Source organism: Dendropsophus ebraccatus, chromosome 4 (assembly GCF_027789765.1).
Source record: "Dendropsophus ebraccatus isolate aDenEbr1 chromosome 4, aDenEbr1.pat, whole genome shotgun sequence".
Taxonomy (NCBI): domain Eukaryota; kingdom Metazoa; phylum Chordata; class Amphibia; order Anura; family Hylidae; genus Dendropsophus; species Dendropsophus ebraccatus.
Genome location: NC_091457.1, coordinates 120,750,009 through 120,776,438, shown reverse-complemented (window position 1 = coordinate 120,776,438; position 26,430 = coordinate 120,750,009). Strand labels below are relative to the sequence as shown.

Sequence of the window (26,430 nt, the reverse complement as noted above, 5' to 3'; positions counted from 1 at the left end):
TATTTGTAGGATTTTCTTCAGGGCACTTTCCAAACCACAGAAAACTGGGAGAAATAGGTAAGTAATGACGTCTTCTGGCATGTATAATATGCATATGTTTCCAGGAAGTGTTACAGACGGATAACTCCTTTAGAGGGGTAACAGAGGCAGAACTCCTTTTGTTAGGCTCCTTGATGGTTTGGGACTAAGCCAGTTCTGAAATACATTGAATTAACACTACTGTTAGCAATTTAAGGCCTTGTTCACATCTGCTGTGTTCATTCCATTGTTCTACACCTTTAAAGAAGTATTCCATTCAAACATAACTTCTGATATGTTGCTGCCCATGGTGAGACTAACAGTTCTTTCTATACTTGTAATCTATTCAGTCTCCTTCCCACAGTTCTGAGTTGCTGCTTTCTGTTGAAAACACAACTCTCTGTCTCCCCCTCATCCCCTTCTGAGACGGCTGATGTAAATAAGTCCCAGACTGGCTTTATCTGCAACATTGTAGCTTCTTTGTAATGCTGGGAGGGTTGATTTCAATGAGTTCTGTAGCCACTTGATCTCAGAATAGCCCTCCCAGCATTAAAGTGTCACTGTTGTTAAATCTTTCAAAATCTAAATTAACAGCAGATGTGAAATATTGCAATTTGCTATATTGAGCCTGATGAAGGCTATACGCCGAAACATGTTCTCCTGTACCCTATGATGTTTTGCACAGAATAAATAAGCAATACTTGACTTAGTGAGTGCTTGGATTTTCTTCTGTACTACGTGTGGGACGCCATCCCACCACAAGCACCACCACTACAGTAGGGCTCTCTCCACCACTACTCCAGATCCTGCCTTCTCTCTGTGAGCACTCAGATGACCTGGGATACACAGGACTTCCTGTTTTCTGTTGCCTGTTTTTTTTTTTTTTTTCTTTTTAGAGGAAAAAAAGAGTCAGAAAAAAAAAGTTTAGTGTTTTCAATGATAGCTTAAAGTAAAAATAATGAATAATCAAAAAATAATCACATCTACTGTTGATTTAGATTTTGAAAGTTATAACGACAGTGACACTTTAAGAAGCTACAACGTTGCAGATAAACACCAAAAAATTGGAACAACAAGCCGTCTAAAGTCCAAAAATGTTATTATTTCACTCCTTCAACATATTACAATATTAAAAATAAAGAGGTAATCTCCAACATGACACAGTCCACAGATATAGGAAGTGGAATAAGTCTTAGACCTATGTAGGGTAGGCTGCACACACAGCTATTGTGATGAGTATGACTTATTACATGCTATATGTTAGATCCTGTGCCTAAAATTCATTGCACAATTTCCATATATTATAAGTAGTATAAAACATGTAGTTAAGTTAGTAGTCCCAATAGCCTATGTAAACACGGTAAAATCCCTTCAAGTGCTTATACATATATAAAAAAAAACAGAAGCCAATGCAAGTCACTCCACCTCCCCCACTTGTGTTAGATAATAATCTCACCCCTTCTCCTGGACTGGAACCCCAACGCACATTTTGTGATTCTCAAGGGAGAAAGGATCACGAAACGTGCGTCGGGGTTCCAGTCCAGGATAATGGGTGAGATTATTATCTAACACCGGTGGGGGAAGTGCAATCGACTACTGTTTTATTTATTTATGTATAAGCACTTGAGGGGATTTTACCGTGATTACATAGGCTATTGGGACTACTATTTTTAAAATATGGGCACTGTGCAATGAATTTTAGGCCCAGGATCTAAGAGATAGCATATAATAATACCACTGTGTATAAATATGTAAATATGGTGCTATATAGAACCTGTTAATTTACGAGTCATACTAATGAGACTCTCAATTGCTGCGTGTGTAGCTGTACCCCACATAATTTTAAGACTTATTCTGCTTCCTATATCTGTGGACTGTCATGTTAGAGATTGCCTCTTAATTTTTAATATTGTAATATGTTAAAGGAGTAAAATAATACAATTTATGGATTTTAGATGGCTTGATGATCCAATTCGTTGTGGTTATATCAACGAAAAAAAGGGGATAGTGCCTAAAACGTAACTTTTATTTATAATGATTAAGAAACACCAATAATAGTGTACCCATCACCAAGCTACAAATTTTAAAATGATTGGTTTGGATAGTCGCATATCCGGAATGCGTCCTCAACCAACATATTATTCAGTATGATAAACAGTATGGAGGCTAGGTGAGCCCCAAATATAATAAGATAACGTTGTATTCTTCCAACGCGTTTCTGCCACTCGTTACCGCGGCGTCATCAGGGTGGTGGCAGCACAGGTGCCACAGGTGGTGGAAACAGGTGCTTATAATTAAAGGTACAGGCATACCCAAGAATAGGAATCTGTTGCTAACTATATATTCTGTGTGCCTATTAAATTGCAGGGTATGCAATAGAAGGGCTTAGCAGTGTACATAAGACCATACTTGCCGCTCAGCGGCTACTCACTGGCCCTTGTTTAGAACCATGCAGGGTAGCGGTACACGGGAAGCACTGCAATAAAGACAATATACAGTTTTACCATCAAGCCTATAGTCATTGTCTTAAAAGAAAGAAAATCCCTAGTGGGTTACTCACTGTGTACTCCCAAGAACTAGAGTGACTGTGCTTAATCGCTGCATTGGCAGCACTACAGCAACAATCGCCGCGGTAACGAGTGGCAGAAACGCGTTGGGAGAATACAACGTTATCTTATTATATTTGGGGCTCACCTAGCCTCCATACTGTTTATCATACTGAATAATATGTTGGTTGAGGACACATTCCTGATATGCGACTATCCAAACCAATCATTTAAAAATTTGTAGCTTGGTGATGGGTACACTATTATTGGTGTTTCTTAATCATTATAAATAAAAGTTACGTTTTAGGCACTATCCCCTTTTTTTCGTTGATTAATTCATTGCAGGGATACTATTATCTGGGACGGACACCCTAATTGTACAGTAATTTACTCGTTGTGGTTATAGTTAGAGAGGAAGTGAACTATAAGCTCATGCATTCGAGCAGGGCCCTCATTCCTCATGTATAGATAATTATATGTATATCTCTGTAATGTCTTATTTATGTCTATGTATGTACCCCCAGAATTGTAAAGTGCTGCGGAATCTGTTGGCGCTATATAAATAAATGTACAATGTACATCTCATGTATTTGTTAGCAACGCCTCCCAGGCTGCTTATAACCTCATCCGAGAGTAGCTGACAAGTAAATGGGATGAACTTTTCTGGACTTTTGTAGCATGAAAAACACTTGGTGGACCATTATTTGCATATCAACTAAAAGCCTGATATCTCCATTCTAGTGGGGTTCTTCTTGTCCTCTTGGGGTTCTTCTGGGGTGCCTTCTTGTCACTAACCTACAGTAATTGAGCAACTACTTTACCACTTGGCCATGGAAGCAGCCATAGCCATTAAAGTTCTTAAAGGGAACCTGTCAGTTGGAATGCCGTGGCGGCTCCCACCCGACACCCTGGTGGAGCCCGGCATAGGTAACTATCCCTCTGAGTCCCGCTGCCTAAACCAGTCCCTGAGCAGAGAAACCATGGCCCGAAGCGGAACGCGCGCCTTATGCAAAGCTGGTGAGATGAGTCCGAAGTCCATAGAAAATGACTGCTCCAGTCATTTTCTATGGACATCGGACTCATCTCACCTGCTTTGCATAAGGCACGCGCTCCGCTTCGGGCTGTGATTTTTCCGCCCAGGGACCGGATCCAGCAGCGGGACTCAGAGGGATGGTTACCTATGCCGGGCTCCACCTGGGTGTCGGGCGGGAGCCGCCACGGCATCCCGACTGACAGGTTCCCTTTAAAGGGTCACTATATTAAGTAGATTTTCCTAAAACCATGTGATCACCTAGACTTCTTGATAATACTATATCTGTCAGGTCTTTCTTGTCCCTGAAAGAACAATTTATATTGTTCTAGCACAAAAGTTGTCCCCCTTTGCTTTGAACCTGGGCCATTCCTATTCCCTAACAAGCCAGTTTTTTTCCATTTCCTTTTAACACAGAGAGGAATCACGTTTTTCACACTTTGTCTGACTGATAGCATTAGACATATTAATTAAAGAAAACTTCAACCTGATTACAGCTTCCACCTTCTGCCGCTATATTTACTTGAAATGAATGCAACAGACTGACAAGTGCACCGCAAAGAGAACCGGCCACATCTTCCGGCTGAGGAACAATCCTTTTATCAGTCTGCATTGTCATCTTACTCAGTTTTATAGGGTTCTATTAGTCCTTCATTCTTTTTTATTCCTTTCGGGATAAAAAGTAACACATACATACATATATTAATTATGGTTTCATTAATCAGAACTGGAAATCTGGCCTTGCCGCATAGAGCAACCGATTACAGTGCAGCCATCATTGTTTCTGAGCGGATTAGGAAATGACAGCTGTTGCTGGAGTTACATAGACAACAGGTATGATTAAAGGGGTATTCCCAGCTCATAAAGTGATGGTAGATGCTGCTGCAAAAAATTAAGGGACTACAGTACTAATACTGTACAATATATTCATATGGCCCTTTTATACCATTGCCTAGCACACTGGGGGCTCTTATACACAGAGAAATAAGCCAATTACTGTGTAATGTGTAGGGGAGAATCTCTCGACCCAAAGAGCCAGGTAGTGAATGTGTTCTTTTTTTTTTCCAAAGTGTTTATATTTTGTTTTTTTCTTTTCTTTTTTTTTTTGTACATTATTATGGTGTTCGCCGTCTTAAAGCATTTTAAGAGTATCTGTTATTTTAAAAAAAAAACAAAAAAAACTTTTGATGTGCCAGAGAGACTGACCAGTCACTAGAATGCGACACGTTCTTCTCCACGCTCTTTGTCTCAGACCTAGACGGTCCCTTAGACTTGCATTGGAATTCTGTCTAGGTCATGTGACACAGGAGTGAACGTGCTGTGCACTGACTTTTCCGACTCGTACTCCTGAATGGTCACGGTTTAAACACTCAGACCCGACAGTGCCCATTTAAAAGATATGTTTTGAAGCAATCCCTGCAGACCAAAGGACACAATAGACAGGGCCTGTTCTATTCAGATAAATGATAAAGGCTTCTGAGCATGCTCAGTGACTTTTATAAAAGTCTTTCTATAGGGAGGGTTGTGGGCGGCAGCGATTGTGTGTACCCATGTTATCTATACACTGAGTACACACTGGCATCACTCTGTGATGATAGGAAGGTGACTGTTAAGAACTGATTCATACAGAATAGAAAGACTCAGCTTAGTTTTAAGCCTTGTGGATACAATGGAAACTACAAGATTTCAAGATTATTTTAAAATATACACAGAAATATGGAAAATTAGAAAACAATTCTACCCTCGTCTCCATTAGAATCAAGCATTATTGTCACACTTGGGGCTATCAGCCTGTCCTCATTGTTCTGAGCTGGGCCGGTGCTCATGCAGAAAATGGCGCTAAGCAGGTACATTTGGTTTAAAAAATATGATTAACATAAAAACTATTTATACAATAGGCCATTTATTAATATTCATATTAATTTCCTTTCATCTACACTAGGAAAATTGACATTAACCCTCTTACTACCCTAGACACCTACCCGACCCAAGTCTCGTGCATAATAAAAGTTCTTCCTGTTAATCCACACTGTAAATAACATACAATATTTATCGGCTTAGTAATATTGGGTAGACAGCCCTAGTGCTGATTGGTTCTTATAGGCCTGAAAGATAGTTTTTCTGTGTTTACTTTGATAAATGAGGCAAAAAAAGAACAGAGTATAAGGTTATCCAGGATAATGTTCTCTTCTCTCTGTTTACCCCTTCTTCTATTCAGAGCTTCCATGTTCCGTGAATAAAACCCCAAGTAGACTAATCAATCTAACAAACCATTGGAGACAAAGCAGCTGTATTCTCAATATGTAAATGATGTTTACTCACGGCATACGTCGCAACATTTGTCGCAGTGCTCCAAGCTGGAATATTTTGGCCGGCGCACGCTGGCAGGTGCCGTCCACGTGAATATTTCAACATCTATATAAAGGAAAATGTTAAACGTATGCAAGGATGTGGGACTTGTACATTGATAATGCGCTTGACAAATGAGTCTAACAGTATCCAGTGTTTTCTAGGCTGTGGGCAGGAATCCATTGAGGTCTAAGTATGAAGGAAGGTCACCGGAATTTGAATGAAGGATGAATACTGAGTCTTCTCTAGAGAATGCCCTGTACAATAAAAGTATGACAGAGGATGATTAATTATATTTCAGACTACAATAATTCCCAGAGAATAGGAGGGTGTTATAGGGGGGGAAAAGTTTCTAACCTTTTCTAGATGTAATTAAATGAGCAGTGTTAAAGTCAGGGTTAAGGCCTTCTAGGAAGCCCAATTCTAAGGCTCACAATAAAGAAAAGAATCTCATTTGCATTTGGGCTCTATATAAATCCTGCCACATCTCTCAAAATGCAGGAATTAACTACAGGAGAGAGTATTTAAATCCATTGCTTAATGGCGTCCTCCACGGCCGAGCTTATCTGCAGCGAGGTGGTAGACATGAGCCGGCACTAATAATGGCTTAGCAAGGAAAATTCTTAGCAATTAGTATGTAAAGATGGGAAAAACCGCCGCCCGACTTCCTGGAGTAATTACTAGATTGAAGCATTTATGTGTTTGTGGAATAAAAGAAATGTACTGTAGGTAGGGAGAATGAAAATCCAGAATACAGCGGAATATATGTAATCCGACAATTAGTAATCCAGAAAGTCTGATAGACAAAACCTGCACATGGAGGCTGAATGGCTTAAGCACAAGCCTGGTAGACAGAAATGGCTGCACATCACACCCATGTTTGATACCAAAGCTTGTTCAGCTACGTTAAAAACCAACATCAGAAGTTAGCGAACACCAACCCTGCAAAGTGTGCTCAAGCAGGGAAGGGGGACAATAGAATGACCCTGCAACCCCACTGTCGCAGGACCAAACCCCAAAGGCCCCCCCAAACCCTGCAGGCATCTCAGGCAGAGAAGGCGATCACCAAGCAAGGTTTAGGTCGTGATGGCAAGCAGTTTTGCAATATACTTGCTTTATTTTCATTTTTTTAAGTTTTCTATGTGTAAACCAAGGTTATACATATGGCCAAAATGCAGTCCATGCTCCCTCAGTTCCGTTGTTTGGTCTTTTCTCTGATAAAAAAAAAAGACACAACCAAACACAGACACACAAGTCGGTAACGATGTCCTTGCAGCTCTTGTCAAACGATTATCGGGCCGTGTAATAGGCCCAGTAAACGAGCAACGATCTAGCAGATCGGTGCTCGTTTACAGGTATTATCGGGCCCTGCTTGGCCAGTGTAATACCACCCTTACACAGGAAAGACATCTGTTCATCATGCAGGTTGTATATCAGCTGAGGGCAATTAACTTAGACTAATTATATTACTAACTTTTGCTAATGAAATTATCTACGCTGCATGCTTACCAGGAGACAATGCTCTTTGTTATGCAACAATTCAGTCAGTTAATGTTACTGTTTGGTTACAGAGGTTTTGGTGCTGTGTGACGGGAGAGCTGACCATACAATGTGAGCACACCCAGGATTATCTGCTAATAAATGTGGACGTGCAGCAACTGTACATATACGCAGTAAAGACTTGTCCTGCTCCATGCCTGCTCTGGATTGGCATGTTGGACAGCTCAGGAAAGCAATAACCCAGCTCTGCATTAGGATGTGTTGCCCACATGGATTTGTGGTATTGCCATTTGTGATGTTGCCTTAGGGTCCATTTACACAGAAAGATTATCTGACAGATTATCTGCCAAAGATTTGAAGCCGAAGCCAAAAACAAATTATAAGCAGAGATCAGGTCATAAAGGAAAGCCTGAGATTTCTCCTCTTTTCAAATTCATTCCTAGCTTTGGCTTCAAATCTTGATAATCAGATAATCTTTCTGTGTAAATGGACCCTTAGTTAATAAAATAGTGGCACAAAAGGCAAAATATTTTAAATACTCAACTAGCCTGCCTATCCGGAGTTCAATTACAACAGGTTTTGGTGTAGTCACTATTTCAAAATATGTTTATACAGAGAAATTGCTGAAATTACTGCTTTATATTAAACATGCCGCCAATTAAAATTCTCAACAGGGAATCTTTTAGGACCTGTACACCATCCTTATGTATTACTACTTCTTTTTCTTGCTACTTAATATGCTAGAGAATGGTCCATTAACTTTGTTCACACAATGTTAACCTGTCCATTAATCCATGTAATTTGGCACAATTTAGTACCTAACATAATTAGATACATGCCAACTGGTGTGTAGTAGGCTGAACATCCATGAAGATGTCAAGCAAGAAATTACTAGGTAAGACTCTTAGATATGAATTGCGAGGGATATGTCCAGGCAGCAGGAATCTTGGTAGGGTACCCTAAATATATCTAATGCAGTCACTTAATAATGGTCAGATACTAGTTGCACAGTGAAGAGTGAATAAAGTACAAACAAATCCATTGGTGACTCACAGGTGATGTCTTCTCTAATTGGAGACATTCAATTATCTCTGTCCACATCCAGACCACCATGAACACCTCTTCCAACCACAACTTGTCTGAACACAAACTCCATAACCTGCTATTAACCTCATTGCCCCTTTCAGTGCACTGTGAAACGAATTTTACGCCTCACACAGTACTGGTTACCCTATTGTGTCCACACAACCTCACTCCAGATTCAAACCCAGTGGCTCATCTGCAGGCAGATCAGGGCAGGGAGCTAACAGCTCTCTGTATATAAAGGATGCAGATAAACTTGAAAGTCCAGTCAACATAGAAGCATCTGCTGATGGTATAGCACCTACTCTTTGGACATCTCACCACCCGCTAGAACTAAATTATAGCAGTTTATAAAGTAGAGTGCAAAAATATATAAAAGGAGTGGAGTTTTTTTTCCTATAAACAATGCTATGCTCATGCATAGGTCACACCCAGCATTGTAACTCTCCATTTATTTAAGAAACCAAAGTGGCTTGTTTCTGAGATGGGTTGGGGTAGCAGAACCTCCACCTACCATTTATTTTTAATTATATTGGTCTATTCTTTGTAAGGAACCCACGGGGCACCCAAATGCTGCAACCACTGTGTCCTATATTCCTTCACCATTGTAAGCTGGCCACATCCAAGTATTAGCAATGGTCTTTTTGTTTAAACAAATTCAATTCCAAGGCTGGGTTCACACTGCGTTTCCCCCCCCCCCCCAAAAAAAAAAAAAGAATGGAAAAAAAATGGATGCATTTGTGTGCATCAGTTTTGATCCGTTTTTCCATAGACTTTTTAAACAGACACAAAAATGTAGTCGATATAATTTATGTGGCCGTAAAAAAAAAAACAAAAAAAACTGATTTGTTTTGATCGATATATATATATATATATATATATATATATATATATATATATATATTTTTTTTTTTTTTTTTTTTTTTTTTTTTTCCAGGGCTCCCTAGGGCTGCATCCAACTTCTTCAGCCACCAGTATTCAAATTCCAAGCGTACAGTTTCGCTCATCTTCATTCTTATTCTTGTGACCAGCCTAGGAAGTTTATTGTCATGGTCCGATAAAATGTGGTGTCAGCAAATCTGAGAAAGGCTAAAAAAATAGACAGTATGTAATTCAAACCGACTGTATAACATGTGGACAACATGCGTCATTTAATATGGCTGTTCTTTGTTTCCGTACTATTCTGTAAGGGCGCTCATGGCTGATGTGAATTTAAGCAACAATTTGTGCCAAAAAAATAGCATTTAATAAATGACACTAAATGTAGGTTGTAGGGATACATTTATAGTGTGAGTTTTTACAAAAGTTGCACATTTTTGAGCAATGAAACAATTGTGCTAAAATATGCAATGATTTGTTGAACACGGCTTAAATTCCCACCACTGTTTGTAGCTTTCCAAGTACAGCTTATACTTATCCATGGGTTGGGTAGGGTATGACAACTCAGCTCTGTGGAAGTGTATGGAGCTAAGTTGTACATAACACAGCCTGTGGATAGGTTTGGAGCTGTTTTCAAATGAAAACAGCAATGTCTTTCTAATCCTGGCCAACCTTTAGGCAACTATAAGACAACTTTTAAACTTGCAGCGCTGGGTCAAATTGGCATGGCCTAGAGTGTCTGTCCCCTAGGCTTGCATCGCCTCTCCGTTCCTCCTTCCCGCCCTCTTCACCATTAAGAATGCCCCTAGGCAGGATTTCTCCTAATCATCTGAACACTGCACATGTGCCTTAACATTCCAGCACATGTGCACTGTTCAGAGAAATCCTGCCCGAGGCATTCCTAATGAGGAGGAGAGCGGACAGGAGGGACGGAGAGACGGTGCAGGCCTGGGGCACAGACACTTTAGGCCACGCTAATTTGACACAGGGCTGCATGTTTAGAAGTTTTTTAGTTGTTCACCTGCCGAACGGACCCCAGGATAAATCTTGAATTAAAAGCAGCTATCCTAAGATACAAGTGGTTTGTGTGTGTGTGTGTGTGGGGGGGGGGGGTTGATTGTGGGTATAGAGTCGCTTTAAGCATCTGGTGTCGGAAAGTTATATAAATTGGTAGATTACTTTAAAAAAACCTCAATCCTTCCAGTTACCTTCTGCCAGGAAATGTTAGGAAGCTAAAAAGATTATTACTTCTGAAATGTCTCTAGAAGTATTTTGAGATTTTGGGGCCTCAGAAATTAAGAGAACAATAATCAAGGGTTAAATAGCTACTTCACAGAAACCAGTTTTAATCAACTAATGCCAATAAGTGATACAGATTTGTGAATTCTATTTCAAAATTTCCAGTCTTCCAATACTTCTCAGCCGCTGTATGTCCCCAAGAAGTGGAGTATGTATTCTTTCTTTCCAGTCTGACACAATGCTTTCTGTTGCCACCTCTGCCTGTGACAGGAACTGTCCATAGCAGAGAAGGTTTGTTATGGGGATTTGCTACTGCTCTAGACCTTACATGGACAGATAAGTTCCTGACACAGACAGAGGTGGCAGCAGAGAGCACTGTGTCAGACTGGAAAGAATACCCCACTTACTGCAGTGCATACAGCAGCTGATATGTACTGGAAGACTTGAGATTTTTTTAAATAGAAGTCATTTACAAATCTGTAAACTTTCTGATTTTGTGAGATTTTTTTTAAACTCTCGATTATTGTTCCTTAAATTTCTAAAGGCCTCAGAATCTCGAAATACTTCTAAAGACATTTCAGAAGTAATAATCTTAGTAGCTGTCTAACTTTGCCTGGCAGAAATTCATCTTGCTTTGAAAGTTATGAAGTGCTAGTCATAACTTGCTCATAAATAGTTTTTTCTTTTACTATGATTGTGCGGCGAATAAAGGAGGAATATTAGTAAAGCTATCTTCCGTTGACCCCTACATGCCGTATTATGCTGCTACATTCAGACACTTGCAGTAAAAATGCCGCTGTTCATGTTTTCATTCTCAGACTGAATCTGTCCTTTACTGCCATTATGCTTCAGATAGCAAGTTAATTTCCGAATAGATTATGATTGTCGGCGAGTTTCATGACTCAAATACTTAATTTGAAGGTAAAAATTCCCTCAGTATTTCTCTCATCACTGCTCAGTACTGTAGAGAATAAAAGATTCGCATTTATATGATTTGATATTAATTCCATTATTGGTATTATGATGGAGGCAAATAACTATCAAGCAGAATCCACTTCTCTTTGTCCTCGGGAGATTTAGCATCACAGAGTCCGTCTGCCTTCCACAATACGTGCTAATGATACCTTGTAATAATTAGAGAATTTAGTAAGAATAATCTTGTGGCTTCCTCTATAGGCTCTTTAAGATTTAATATCGGAATTGTCTGTGCTTGAATAGGCACTTTGCAGACTATTGTCTGCAAACTCAGCCCAGTACTTCAAACAGACAGGGAAATTATTGGAATTTTCTGTATCAAAAACTACAATTATAGCACAGCGGGGCTCCTTGAAACCGAATGTGGATGGGGTGTTTGCGTGGAGGGCAAGGTGATTGCTATTTCATAGGAAATGTGTTTTTTTTTTTTTTTTTCTGCTATTATAAGATTTGTATTGTTTGGAATTATTTGTATTGGTGGTTCCATTGTTTGCAAAGTGTGGAGTATACAGTATGTATGAGCCAAATTTCCACTCTTCAGTTTGTTTACATAAAAAGTATTATTATTATTAATAATAATAGTAATTTTTGCAACGTTGGTCGTCTGCTCCGAATACAAGTGCGAGAAGTGGAGTCACTTTTATAGTAGGAATGGAGTAGCAATAATTTTAAGAGGTAGGCAACAAAGGCAACAGATCTAATGGTGTATATAACAGAGGGGGTCTGTGCAGCTGTTATGGGGTCCCTAAAGTGAGATAGAGGACAACTTATCCCTTAAGGACCCCACACATGTTATACTTATTCCAGCCAAACCCCCTGTCCATGGATAAGTATAAATGGAAGGAGTCTCCCAAGACTTCACTGACAGATGACATCAGTGAAAATATATAAGTCCCAGCCCCATTAACCCCTGCCGCCCCGGGTGTTACATTACCTGCACCGCTATCCTGACGCATCTGAGGCTCCCGGAGGTCCCCGCAGCCAATCAGTGACTGTGGCGGGGCCGTGCACTGACTGGCTGTGCGGGACCTCCGGGAGCTGGGAGCATCAGACGCGGCCGGATCGTGCTGCCAGTAATGTATCACCCGGGGCTGTGGGGGTTAATGGGGCTGGGACTTATATACTGGCAGAGAGATGACAATCCTGCTGCGAGTATGTAATCACATTGGAATTCACAGAGGAAGGATCCGCAGCGGTTTTAGCTGCAAATTTGTTCACACTACGTATATTTGAGGCTGTATGTTTGAGGCTGTATAGCAACCAAAACAAGGAGTGGATTGAAAACACAGAAAGGCTATGTTCACATAATGTTGTAATTGAGTGGATGGCCATCATTTAATGGCAAATATTTGCTGTTATTTTAAAACAACGGCTGTTATATTGAAATAATGGAAGTTATTTACTGTTATATGGCGGCCATCCACTCAATTTCAACATTGTGTGAACAGATCCTTTCTGGGTTTTCAATCCACTCCTGGTTTTGGTTGCTATGAGGACCTGACATGAGGACCAAATACTGCCTGAAATATACATAGTGTGAACCCAGCCTTAAATCCGCTGTGGATCCACCCTTGTGATTTTACCCTTAGGGTACTCTCACACATACCGACTTGCAGCAGAAAACTTGCTGCGAGTTTCTGCTACGATGCGAGGTCCTGGAAGGCCCCTATCACTACATACAAGCAGTGGTCTGAAAGACGGCTGCGTGTATGTAATGCAGCTGCTCCCTTAACCCCTTTGGCTCCCACACCGGTACCGCACCTCTGTCTCCATACATTACCTGGCTCTGGCTGCACGGGGTCCTGCTCTGCCGCCCAGCCAATCAGTGGCTGCGGCTGGGCAACACACTGATTGGCCGGGCGGCAGAGCAGGGCGCCGGGACCCCGTGCAGCCAGAGCCAGGTAATGTATAGAGACAGAGGTGCGGTACCAGTGTGGGAGCCAAAGGGGTTAAGGGAGCGGCTGCATTACATACACGCAGCCGTCTTTCAGACCACTGCGAGTATGTAGTGATAGGGGCCTTCCAGGACCTCGCATCGTAGCAGAAACTCACAGCAAGTCCTGACTACCGCAGAGATCAGGAGATACAGGAGGAGAAAGATATGCAGCAGCCGCATGTTTCTTCTGCTGCATATCTTTCCTCGCCTGTCTCTCCATGATTTGCTCCTCCAAGGGGCCCGCCGAGGCTCTGTCACCCATGGGCCCACAAAAACATGGAGCCGGCTCTGACCGGCATCACAAAGGTCCACCTTACTTCTTTGTCGCACTTGTTTAGATTATACCATTTGGACACTTCCTGTTCCCACCACAAGATTAGTTTAGGAGTGGGAGAATTGATTTTTCAGGATAGAAAGGATCTTCATTGTTAACTACTTTGGACAGGTGGACATCTCTAAAAATACATTCGGTAGATCTGTGTCTGCGATTAGTTATAGACATAGATCTTTAATATGATTTATCGCTGCTTGCAAATTGGGTGGAAGTGGAGGCCATCTCTTCATTGTGACCCCCCCTCCCCATTTGTGTAAAAAACTTTCAACCCTCTCCTTAGTCTATGGCAAGGTGCAGGGCACAGGGGTGATAAATTACCCCCTAAAAGCCTATGTCAGCATAAGTTACCTACACTGCACAGTGATTGTAAATTCTTTCTACTTCCTTTTAGAAATTACACTGGCTGCAAGAATTTTAGGTCGAAAGACTTTATAGTGAAAGCCTAAGTGGAGTCTATGGAGTGAAACGTGAAGGTCTAGGCTGGAGCCAGTACCTAATATGTTGCTGGTAATTTGTTTTATGAGCAATTCGCTAATCGAAAGTTACTTGTAGAAATGCTCACTTTATCTGAGGGAGTGTTCAAAAATAACCCTGCAATACAGACATTATAATAATGAAGTATGGCCGTCCTCCCCTTCAGGTCAGAAAGTCTATTAATATAAACTTTGTAGCTCCAAGTTGGTCTATTCTATAACATACTCCCCAATCACATAATTTTACATATGACAGTGTATTGAATGAATGATTATACCATACTGTTAGGGAACGGCAAGAACAGACAGGACAGAGACAGTGGGCCCTGAATCTGGACCCCCCACTGACCCTGCCTAATTGCCTCGGTCGACCCTAAACGGTCGCGGACAACCACGAAGGCGTTCCCTACGCTACGTAAGTGAGACACAGATCAGTACGGACATACAAAACACAATAGAGAATAGTGAAACAAGCCGGGTCAAACCAAACAGGCAACGCAGTACAAAATCGGGCAACACAAGGGAAAGTCGGAGGTCAGACGAAGGTCAGAACACGATAAGTCAGGCGGAAGGAGTTAGGACGGGAAATGCAGGAAAAGGACAAGGGGGAGCTGGGATCAGAAAAACTAATAGCCAGCGACTTGAAGCTGGCACTGACAACACTTTATACTGGATCAGGAGCCCGGACCAAAGGCTGATTGGTCCGGCCTCATGAATCCAGACACATAGCAGCTGGTGCACTGCAGGCTGAGTGGCAGAGAGATCCGTCACTCAGCCTGAGTACAACAGCACTCAGCTGCTCGGCCGGGCGACGCTCACTGACGCGAGACCCGCGGCTCCCCTGGTTACTAGGGACGCCGTCGGGTCTCCGTGACGTCACCCGGCCCTGACCGCGCTCCAGCGTCGTCTGGCCCGGCTGGAGCGCGGTCAGGTAAGTTACTGACACATACTGTATGTAGTATATGGTTCTGCATGGTTGTACTATTAAAAGGAACTTGTCACTAATTTCATACTCCCTGTACTATGGGCAGCATAAAGCATGGATAGGCTACTTTATCACAGCATTATATAATTCACTATGAATCGCTGTGCCATTTCAGAGCAATCATCAATATAACTTTGGAGAAGAATGAGGATATCAAGCGGTATACGGTGGCTCCTCCCTGTCTCGACAGCTTTGATTGACAGATCTTTCCCTATTTGCGTATAAGGGTAAATCTATCCATCAAGCCTTCAGGGTTTGGTTCCTTGCCATTCAGAGTGAATTATATAGCATTGTGATAAGGGAATTTGTACATGTTTTATGCTGCCCATGGCCTGGACATTATTAGGTATGGGTTAAAAAATAAACCTGTAGTTATATGGGAGATTTAGGCAATATGTGTACTTTTTAAAGGGAATATCTAGGCTTTTAAGATTGTTGGCCTACCCTTATTGTTGGCCTACCCTTGGCCTACGGGTTAACAGTATTAGACTGATAGCGGTCAGACTCTCAGCACACCTGCTGATCGGCTATTCTCTTTATTGCTTATATCTACTGATTCTTGCACACTCTATACTTTTTAGCAACTTTGTCCTACTCTAATATTAAAGTTACTAACAGTAGATGTGTCACACAGGAGTGCCACAACCCATTTAATCCACTAATCATCGCTGCATGCTAAGAGTTAGACCTCCACAATATTGACAGTCATCAATTTTAGGACAATCCCTTTAAGTGAGTATTATTTGGATGCTCCATGTTTTGGGCACTATATGGTGGTATTACGTATGTGACAATATTATCTTGGCACTATCTTCTATAAAAAAAGAAATGGTGCTTTAGGCGTTTATTTTAAGAGAGCTGTTAGACAGCTATGGGGAAAACATAAGAAAGGTTTCTTTAATAAGTCCTCAAAGTGTCTTTAAAGAGGAGATTTAGAGATATTTGTATAAGTGTTCTTTGAAGTCATATTCCGCCACTATCAAGCCTCCAGCTATATTACCTCCTAGTCTGGAGACTACATTAGAACGGATTGTGGTGGGATCTGCTCTATTCTCCATTTTACCCATCGACATGAAGCGAACAGAGAGGTTCTCTCAAGACGGGGGGTTGTGTTTAGTGAAATCTCCGAGACGCTCTCTACAAACCATATAAAGTATATTATTTTTAGAAAGTTTGCGGTTTAAAATGATGTTCCTTTAATTGGTTTCATCATGGTGTTTGTTCAATGCGGGAGAGGTGTTCTCTTCTTATTGGAAGATCTTGGCTCCCAGCTCAATGACTCTTTGTTAATCAGAGACAATATTCTGCCACAATCTAGTGCTTCCATTGTCTCTCTGAGCAGACATTTCATTCATTACCAGAGAGGTTTGTCGAAGGCTTTCAATGCTTTATTTGCTACATTTTGTGAAATTAAATCACAGCCTTGGCACAAATCCACCTTGCCTTTTATGATAAATTAAGATTACAAATTGGAAAATTTTAAATGCTTTTACGCCTAAGTATATGTTCCTAATGCAGCATAAGAAGGCAAAGCAAGGGACCCTGGTGCTATAAAGAGCCTCAATATGGGATCATTAGCAAAGTACTATTAGCTAGATAGCACAGAAAGTGGCTGTCTAAGTATCCAGCATTGTGCTTGTAGAAGCAAGAGATACATCACTGCTAGAAATATACTATATTATGCAGGCAATATATGCATCCTCTCTGCTGCCTTAAGGGGGTTGTATGGAGAGCAGAAGACGGCATAAAACTTCTGCTCCCCAGAACTAATATCCTGAATTTCCATATCTTGGAAGTATAGCTTCCAAGATGGGAGGGGCCAGTGTAAATCCTGATCATGACAGGCAGATGAGCCATCTTCTGCTTCCCATTGAACCCCCTTGAAATGTGCTGTAACTTTAAAAAATTATTAAAATTGTCTATAGACCTGTCAAAAGTTTGGGTCCTGGGTGATTAGCCCTTCACCTGTAAGGGTCCTATTACATGGGGCGTTTTTCTGCCCAATCAGAATGATTCGGGCAGATATCTCCCTGTGTAATAAAGATAAAGATCAGTCAAAAGCCGATCATCAGCTGATTGTTGTCTTTCAACATGTTTAAAAATCATCAGCCAACTACTAAACAGCCACATTGCTCTGTGTAACAGGAGGTGTGTGGTCGGAGGCTTGTTCCACATTCACCAGTGCTGCCGCTAACACTTACTAACTTGTCTGTACAGTGACAGGCCGCTCAGCCAATCACTGTCCACAGCAATATCCTGTCTAAGGGTATGTTCACACTGAGTAAAATAGGCATAATTCCGCGACGGAACTCTCCTCTGCGGAATTATGCCTGCCTCAGTGTGTCATATCATCTCAATGGGAGAGCATGCGCTCCTCCACAGCCACCGCTCTCCGCTCAAAGAAGTGACATGTCACTCTTTGAGCAGAGAGCGGCAGCAGAGGAGGAGCACGTGCCATTATTCACCGACAGGATTCTGCAGCGGAGAGTTCAGCGTGAACATAACCTAAGGCAGTGTTTGGCTGAGAGGCCTGTCATTTCAGAGACAACTTATGAGGTGCCAACTGCAGCTGCAATAGGTGAGAAATGCTCAGAACAGGCAGGAGGATACCTTGGGAACCCTGAAAGGTAAGTATAATCTTTATTATTTTACTTTCATACACTTTCATTAGCAAGGTGTTAGGAACCAGAACACAGATTAACCCTGACATGGCCAGACAGAACTCAGCAGGTGAAGTCGGGTGTGTCTCCCAAAGAGAGCAAATAAACCAGTGTTCAGACACAGCAAAACAAAACACAGAACAGAATAAGAGAATATTAGCGCCTTCTTGGCCGCACAGCATGAGCAGAGGGACGCATAACGCTCCGCAAAGATACCATCCTGACAGTACCCCCCCTTTTATGAGGGGCCTCAGGACCCTCACAGGACTCAACTTCACTTAGAAGATTGCCATCTGACTCCCATTCATCAGAAGAAGAGTCCATGGCATGGAGAACAGGCTTACTGACAGGACGAGCAGAACAACATGTTAAATTCACATCAGATACAGGCAAATCAGGTAAAACAGAACTAGAAACATTTATTTCGCCGGAGGGTACCTGTGCGCCCAAGTGACTTTCCTGGGAGTCACCTGAACGCTGATGATCTGGGTGCAGGTTTTCTTGCCGCTTGGGACGCTTGTGGCAGAAACTGATGTAATGGCCACTGTCACCACAGTAGTAACATAGACCGTTGTGTCTCCGGTGTTCTCGCCTGGTCTTGAGGTCCAATAGTCCCAGCTGCATGGGCTCGTCCTCAGGAATAGTAGGGGTAACAAGAGGGGTTTTGACAGAATAGGAGACAGATATTTTAGAAGAGTCAGAGCCTACTCTCTCCCTATGTCTGTCACGGAGCCTGCGGTCTATACGAATAGCCAAATTCATGGCCTGCTTAAGGGTGGAAGGATCTGGGTGTCCTGTCCAGGCATCCTTAATGTCATCAGACAACCCCTGCTTAAACTTGCATCTAAGTGCAGGATCATTCCATCCGGATGGAACGCACCACTGGCGGAACTCAGCACAATACTCCTCCACCGGTCGCTTGCCCTGTCTCAAAGTAGTCAACTGCCTCTCAGCTGCTGCTGCCCTGTCAGGGTCATCATAGAGTAACTCCAATGCAGAGAAAAACTGATTCACAGAAGATAACTCAGTGGCATCTGGAGGCAAAGAAAAGGCCCACTCCTGCGGAGGTCCTTGTAAGAGTGACATAATAATGCCCACTCTCTGGCTCTCATCCTCAGAGGACCGGGGACAAAGTCTGAAAAACAACTTACATCCCTCTCTGAAGATTCGAAAGGCCTTTCTCTCACCTTTGAACCTATCAGGAAGCTGCACTGGAGGTTCTGGGGGAACAGCAGCAGATAGCATGGCATTTTGGCCCAGAAAAGACTCTACCTGCTGCACCCGTTGCGTAAGGTCCAGAACAAACTGGTTGAGACTTTGCATTTGCTCCACAAGAGCTTTCACGGGGTCACTAGTCAGGTGGGGAGAGAGAAGAAAAAAAAAAAAAAAAAGTAGGCTGGTTATTCTGTTAGGAACCAGAACACAGATTAACCCTGACATGGCCAGACAGAACTCAGCAGGTGAAGTCGGGTGTGTCTCCCAAAGAGAGCAAATAAACCAGTGTTCAGATACAGCAAAACAAAACACAGAACAGAATAAGAGAATATCAGTGCCTTCTTGGCCGCACAGCACGAGCAGAGGGACGCATAACGCTCCGCAAAGATACCATCCTGACACAAGGGCTGCACATACAGCGCTAACAATGTCTGTGCAGCCTTTACTGCACGATAGTTGAGGCTCGGTAAGTAGAGATAAGCGAACCTCGAGCATGCTCGAGTCCATCCGAACCCGAACTTTCGGCATTTGATTAGTGCTGGCTGCTGAAGTTGGATAAAGCCCTAAGGCTATGTGGAAAACATGGATATAGTCATTGGCTGTATCCATGTTTTCCAGACAACCTTAGAGCTTTATACAACTTCAGCAGCCCCTGCTAATCAAATGCCGAAAGTTCGGGTTCGGATGGACTCAAACCTGAACCCGGTTCGCTCATCTCTATCGGTAAGTGATCGCTGATCTACTAGATCAGTGCTCGCTTAGACAGTGCATCTGACTGTGTAATATGGGGAGGAGGGGGGTGAAGTGCTTAACTTGGCTCTGTCCAATAAAAACTTTGGACAGCTCAAAAGTTTTATTTTTTAAGTGACCGTGCCCATTTAAAGGGGAAACGCAATCATATGTCACGGATACAAGATCAGATTGGTAAAATCTGTTATCTCTGGCCACCACTGAACTCCAGAATGTGAGGGCTCTATAGAGAGAAATCAAATTACTTTGGTTCTGGTCAAATCTAATATAAAATCTGACAGAACATTCTATGGTTCCTTCACATCAATGACAGTGTGCTTGTAAGTAACAGAATTACTATTTAGGGGAACTTCCAGCTTTCGTGGTGAAAAGGGAAAAAGGACAACCCTTCCTAAAGAAGAAATAGGAAAGTCTGTACCTGTATTTCACTCCAGCTCTGAAATCTCCACATATACTTTGCTGGCTTAGGGCACAATAACATGGCCAGTGCATTTACCAAGTCTAATTTATTGCTTGACCATTGCGCAGGGAGGGCTGCACAAACATTTGCTGGATCACTTTGTGTGGCCTTTTGCTTCCATCATTTGTTGGCATCACATCCTCTATTATACAGGAAGACATAAAGTTGATTACAGATGATCAGTAGAGATGAGCGAACTGGTTCGGCCGGTATGGGATTCAGTTTGGATTTTTTCAAAAGTCCGAGTCCGGAAGTCCACTCTGATTTTTTTTTCTTGCTTTCTAAAATGGCAGCTGCCATTCTAGAAAGCAGGAAGTGTTCTGGGCGGGAAAAGCGCTTTCCCATGATGCCCGGAACACATCTAATCAGCAGGGATGTTGCACTAGCCCACCCCTTGTGTGACGTCGGTATTGCGGTGTGACATCGATATATGACATAGGTGTTTTCCTGAGGCACAAATATATACCTCGTGCATGTGTGTAGAATAAAACCTTTTTCCTGAAAAGACCCTTTAATGGTAAATTTCCTGCATAGACCCTGTAATGGTGAATATTGAAGTCTAAAAAAAATTTACTTTGAGATATTGAAAAGATAATGATGTTACTAACATGTAGAGCCCTAAATTCATCAAAAATATTTTTTAAAACTTTTCAAAAAAATCCGGCAATCCGGTCAGAACGAACTTTTGAAAAGTTCGCTCATCTCTAATGATCAGGTCATAAAAAAGTGATCAGCTGGCAAACAAGCCTTTGGCTGTTTGTTGGCTAATCATTGGTCCCATGACAAAGGGTGACATCGGCCTATTTGGTCTGTAATTCCTCTATGTAATCACTCCTTGTTGTCTGCTCAGACATGTGTTTGGATTGTGAGCATTGTAGTCTTAAAGTTATAAGCAACAAATCTGTCATCTTGCCTGCTCTTTGATTAGTCATGCCCATGGTTTTTCTGGAAGTTATTCCTGGAATTGGCAGCTATCCAGCATTATGTCACAGTCGTGTTAATGAGGTTCTGCCTGGTACCATTCATTAGAATAGGATGAACTTTAGTACTAGGCCTAGCCATTTGTATGGTTGAGCCCGTTCTAAACGATGAAGAATGAATATAGCACATGCTGAGATCCCAAAGATCAAACACCCTCCAATAAAAATGCTGAACCTCACAGTCCACTAGAACAAGCATGAAGAAGAGCTCAGTTAAGCTTTTTTTTTTTTTTTTTTTTTAAGGAAGAATCAGTATAAACCCATGCCTCTTAAAATATGAAATGGCCGAATCAGATGGGAAAACCCCAGCTGATAGTGAACCATATGTTGATCTCATTCAAAAATAAAAATATTCTGAATTTTATATATATATATATATATATATATATATATATATATATATATATATGATAGATAGATACTTCCAAGAAGGACTGTGTAGCAGTGACAGCCCGTTAAGCCAATCACTGGCCGTGGCGCTTTTCCATCTAAGTCAGTGATTAGCTGAGTGCACAGTCAGTGCCAGACGAGTCAATCTTGGAAGTTGAGGCGGGAATGATGATGATGTGGGAGGACACCAGGCGAGCATGGAGAAGTAAGAAAAGGCTTTCCAAGGAATCTCGATCTGGGCTAAAAACATCCATTATCTATAGAAAATAAATGTTTTAAAAATATAAATTTTCATTGATTCTCCAAAATTAGTGTTTAGGGGGGAAAAATCCTGGTGTAAGTGAATTTGGATTTATTGCAGTGCATATTGCAGTTGAGCTTTTTTTGTTCCCAGTATATATATATACTATATATATATACATACAGTGTATATATATATATATATATATATATATATATATATATATATATATATAGTATTTTTGTTATTTACTGTATTTCTCATTGCTTCCTGATCCAGCAAAATAGTTTCTTTTTTTCACAATATTTCACCATAATAAAAATGCAGGCATTTACTCTTTTTCTAGGTAAGATGAACCCTGTTGGATTGTAAGCCGAGTATTGTAATTTTTCTTGTATAGGGAAATGCATGCACATGACTTTTTGCAGTAATAGCATTTCTCTTATTACGTCTCACATCATAGAGCAGCCTGAACCTGTACAACATCTGCACAGATCATTACATGATCCAAGGAGCCTGATCTGCACTTCCTCGCATAAGGAATTGCATATTCCATTCACATTATAATGGTTTTTCTAAAGCATGTGCAGCTTGGCTAAGTTAGAAATACACAAGTCAGCTGAAAACTTCCTAGGCTCATACAGGTCTAATAGTCTGATAAACCAAAGCTATGCTCCAATGCTAGCAGATAAGACTATACTTGGCAAAACATTAGAAGGAAAGGTGACTAGTTGGGAAGAAAGGAATGGTACAGGTCCAAGGAATTTGACATTTAGAGTGTTTCAAACCATCCTTTTAGTTCTTAAAAGGGTTTTGTAGACATAAGACATGTATATATTATTTTTATATTTTGCTGGGAACATAAGCAACCCAAACTCACCTACTGCGCTCCTCTGAGGTCCTCCTGTGACATCTTAGTTTCCCTGTTCTGGCTGATACTTTCAAGATGGACTCTTCTCGGCAGTGACAACCCTGGCCTATCACTCACTGCAGTACTGTTACGTCTCAGACAGTGATTGGTTGAGGGACTGTCAATATCCTCGGAAGTAGTGACAAGACCACTTGAGTATGGGTTGTTTATAATTAGAGATTAATAAATCTTCAGCACCCGGGGGTTCATCCAAAGTCGAATGATCTGCATTTGACTACTGGTGGTTTAAAAATTTGGATTAAGGGTGCGTTCACACCTACAGGATCCACAGCAGATCCGCAGCAGATTTGATGGTGCAGATTTGATGCTGTGTTCAGTTATTTAAATGAAATCTGCTACGGATCCGCAGTGGATCTGCAGCAGAAAATACGCTGCGGATATGGTAATCGTGAACGTACCCTAAGAGCGTTTTTGTTTAAGAGCTCACAATTTTCTAAATTGTGACTTGATTTAAGAGCATTGCTTTAGTTTAGGAGCTCCCTGTACTGGGTGGGAGCGTGAGTGGGCGAGGGGCATGGTCTGCATAGCGTGGTCTACAGCACTGTACTCTGACCCAGGGAGTCTCCCTCACCTTCCAAAACATAGCAGATCCACTTTAGGCTGGGGCTTGCATGAGGGGACAGGACTGTGGAGGTAATCTCTTCATAGCTGTAACCCCTCTCTCTCCAGACAGAGAGTGCTGCATGTATGTGCTCACATCTGTCCTGCTCATTTCTTCATGCTCCCTGCAATCTCTGTCAGTCCTTGTGTTTCCCATCCTCTTTATTACTGTAATGTTTGTTTCCTTTTACATGTTATTTGGAATAATAAATCATTATTTTTGGGGTGTGAAACCAATTGTCTACCTTTCTATGATTTCTTATGGGAAAATTTGCTTTGGTTTTGGATTACAAACACAGTCCCAGAACAAGTTATGCTTGTAATCCAAGGCACCACTGTATATAAAAAAAAAATCTGCATGTGCGGAGTATCCCTTTTATTACAGCTTAATAACATATTGTAGTCTTCTGGAACAAAGTGGCTTATTGAGACCGTAAAGGCACCCAAAGCACATGGCACAGTAGCCCTTACCCACAGTCACACTTCTGATTCTTTAATACACTAGATCTGTCATCAAGGGAACACGTATTAATATTAAGGATTCAGAATGCTTTCCTGTTTATTAGGAAACAAAGCCAGTTTAACCCTTTCCATGGCTATAAAAAAAATGACTAATGCTATTTCTATGATGACATCATTTTTGTTTAGAGGCATCAGACAGATTCTTATGGCTCCAGTTTTAAATACTAGAATTTGGCTGTTTGCCAGTAGTACACACATAGATTCTTCCTTCCCCTTACTTGTCTGGCCAGTCACAGCATTGCATCTGCTCCTTACTGCAAAACCACGACATAGTAAAAGTGCACTGAATTAAATAGGCTAGCACTGTGCTTGGGGCTAATTTAGAATTCACTACTAGAGATGGCATGTGGAGATGGGGTTACTGGCTTTGCAGGGTGCTATGAGAACAGAAATGAATGAAACAACAGCAGCACAGCAAGGAAGGGGTTCAACTAAGCACAGAGCTGCTTTTGCTGGAAGGGATTTACCTTTCAGTGACAGTACCTTTCTGGGTTAATGCCAGGAAGAGGTGTATGGGTTAAAGTGTTAACGTTTTAGCATTTAGTTAAAACAGGCCCTGATTTTGTGCCGATAAGTCCAGACTGTGACATAGAGGGAAGTGACATAGCAGTGACCATTTATGTATTGGCTGTCTAACCTGCAGCCCTCCAGCTATTGCATATACCTACAACTCCCAACATGCCTGGAAATTTTAGATTTAGATTTCATCATATATGTGCATATACCTCATCTGGATATACCATATTAATATTTACTAGAGATGAGCGAACTGGATTCGGGTTCGAGCCCATCCGAACTCGATCGATCAGCATTTGATTAGCGGTGGCTGCTGACCTTGAATAAAGCCCTAAGGCTATGTGGAAAACATGGATATAGTCATTGGCTGTATCCATGTTTTCCAGACAACCTTAGAGCTTTATCCAACTTCAGCAGCCACCGCTAATCAAATGCCGATAGTTCAGGTTCGGATCGACTCGAACCCGAAACCCGGTTCACTCATCTCTAATATTTACCCGTTGGTTTTACCATGTATTTCTTGGTGACTTATTGTATATATACTAGAAAAGAACTGGTTACCAATAGTTATGGATTTTTTTTAGCTATACATTTGCAACCTCTACTTAAAGAGTATTATTCTTATTATTCTTATGTAGGATAAATGACATACTATGTGTTGGTGAATTTTTTTGGCAGAAAGATACACTCCCTCAAGTTACAATATGAACTGGTTCCAGGACGACCACTGCATGTTGAAAATGTTGTTGGGATTCATGTGTGCCACAGATTCTGACTGTTTGTAATATGGTATTTGGAATCTGGTCGCAAGATAAAAATATTGTAACCTGAGGCCATTGTTAGTTGATGGACCACTATATTCCTGTCTAGTCTTGAAGTTACCAGTACCCCTTGTTCACTATAGCTTATTGTTGGTATATGATCTCATCTTCTCATCAAGGTGTTGACAATCAATTACAATCACTCTGGGAACTATGACACCATCTAGCTGTAATGTATTCGCCTACAGGTAAATAGGCGAATGGCTCGGATGGCAACTGGAAGCTTGTCACATCGCTGAACCATATTCATTGCTTCCCATAAGGAAAATATCATGAAATGAAATGATTTTTTTGCTTATTTCACAAGTAAAAGTCAAATTATCCTCATTGTTAGTATAGCTAACAAAAAGCTGTCACATCTGCTACCAAAACCTTCCAAATCTGGGTATATCATCTATGGAGAGTATATATTTTGTGTAGGAATGGCTTAGATTATACACTGTATTTGTTACTTTTCCCACCTCACTTTGTAAATGTTGATAAGAGAAGGCGAGAGCCTGGCACCCATCAAGCATCATTGTATAATATATGCTTGTTACGAGAAAACTAATAGCGAGTCAGTGAATAATACATGGCTTATATACATGGCATATATATATATATATATATATATATATATATATATATATATATATATATTTCTTGAAAACATTAGAGCTTTATCATGGGAAGTCGCTGTATTTAAGGCCTTAGAATCGCATGTCACAGATATTTAGTTTTTGTATTGTTTTGTATTCCTTGGATTTATTATCCAGTCAAACACAATAATATCATCTAAATAATACCGCCATACCATACATAATGTACAATAATGCCACCAAGCAGTGCCTAAATGAATAGGCTCATTTTTGTTTGAATTATAAAGCTAGATTGGGCTTTATGTATGCTAATCTACATCTGACAACTTTTTATTTTTATTTTTTACATATCTTCTTTTTTCTATGGAATGTTTTCTTTATTGGCTTAGTTATTAATCTCATGTTTGTTTTGTAGCTTT

The 26,430-nt window shown here is 41.2% G+C and overlaps 1 protein-coding gene and 1 long non-coding RNA gene across 2 annotated transcripts in view; one reads left to right on the top strand and one right to left on the bottom strand.

The window, feature by feature from the left end:
* The window catches only part of TAFA1 (TAFA chemokine like family member 1), a 312,201-nt gene that overhangs the window by 173,756 nt on the left and 112,015 nt on the right, over window positions 1-26,430 (top strand). Inside the window, exon 3 of the mRNA XM_069968782.1 lies at window positions 10-57. Within this exon, the coding sequence (XP_069824883.1) occupies window positions 10-57 (48 nt within the window). The remainder of the gene's footprint in view (window positions 1-9; window positions 58-26,430) is intronic.
* The window catches only part of LOC138789913 (uncharacterized), a 77,907-nt gene continuing 57,399 nt past the window's right edge, over window positions 5,923-26,430 (bottom strand). Inside the window, exon 3 of the long non-coding RNA XR_011362812.1 lies at window positions 5,923-6,009. This is a non-coding gene — a long non-coding RNA (uncharacterized lncRNA). The remainder of the gene's footprint in view (window positions 6,010-26,430) is intronic.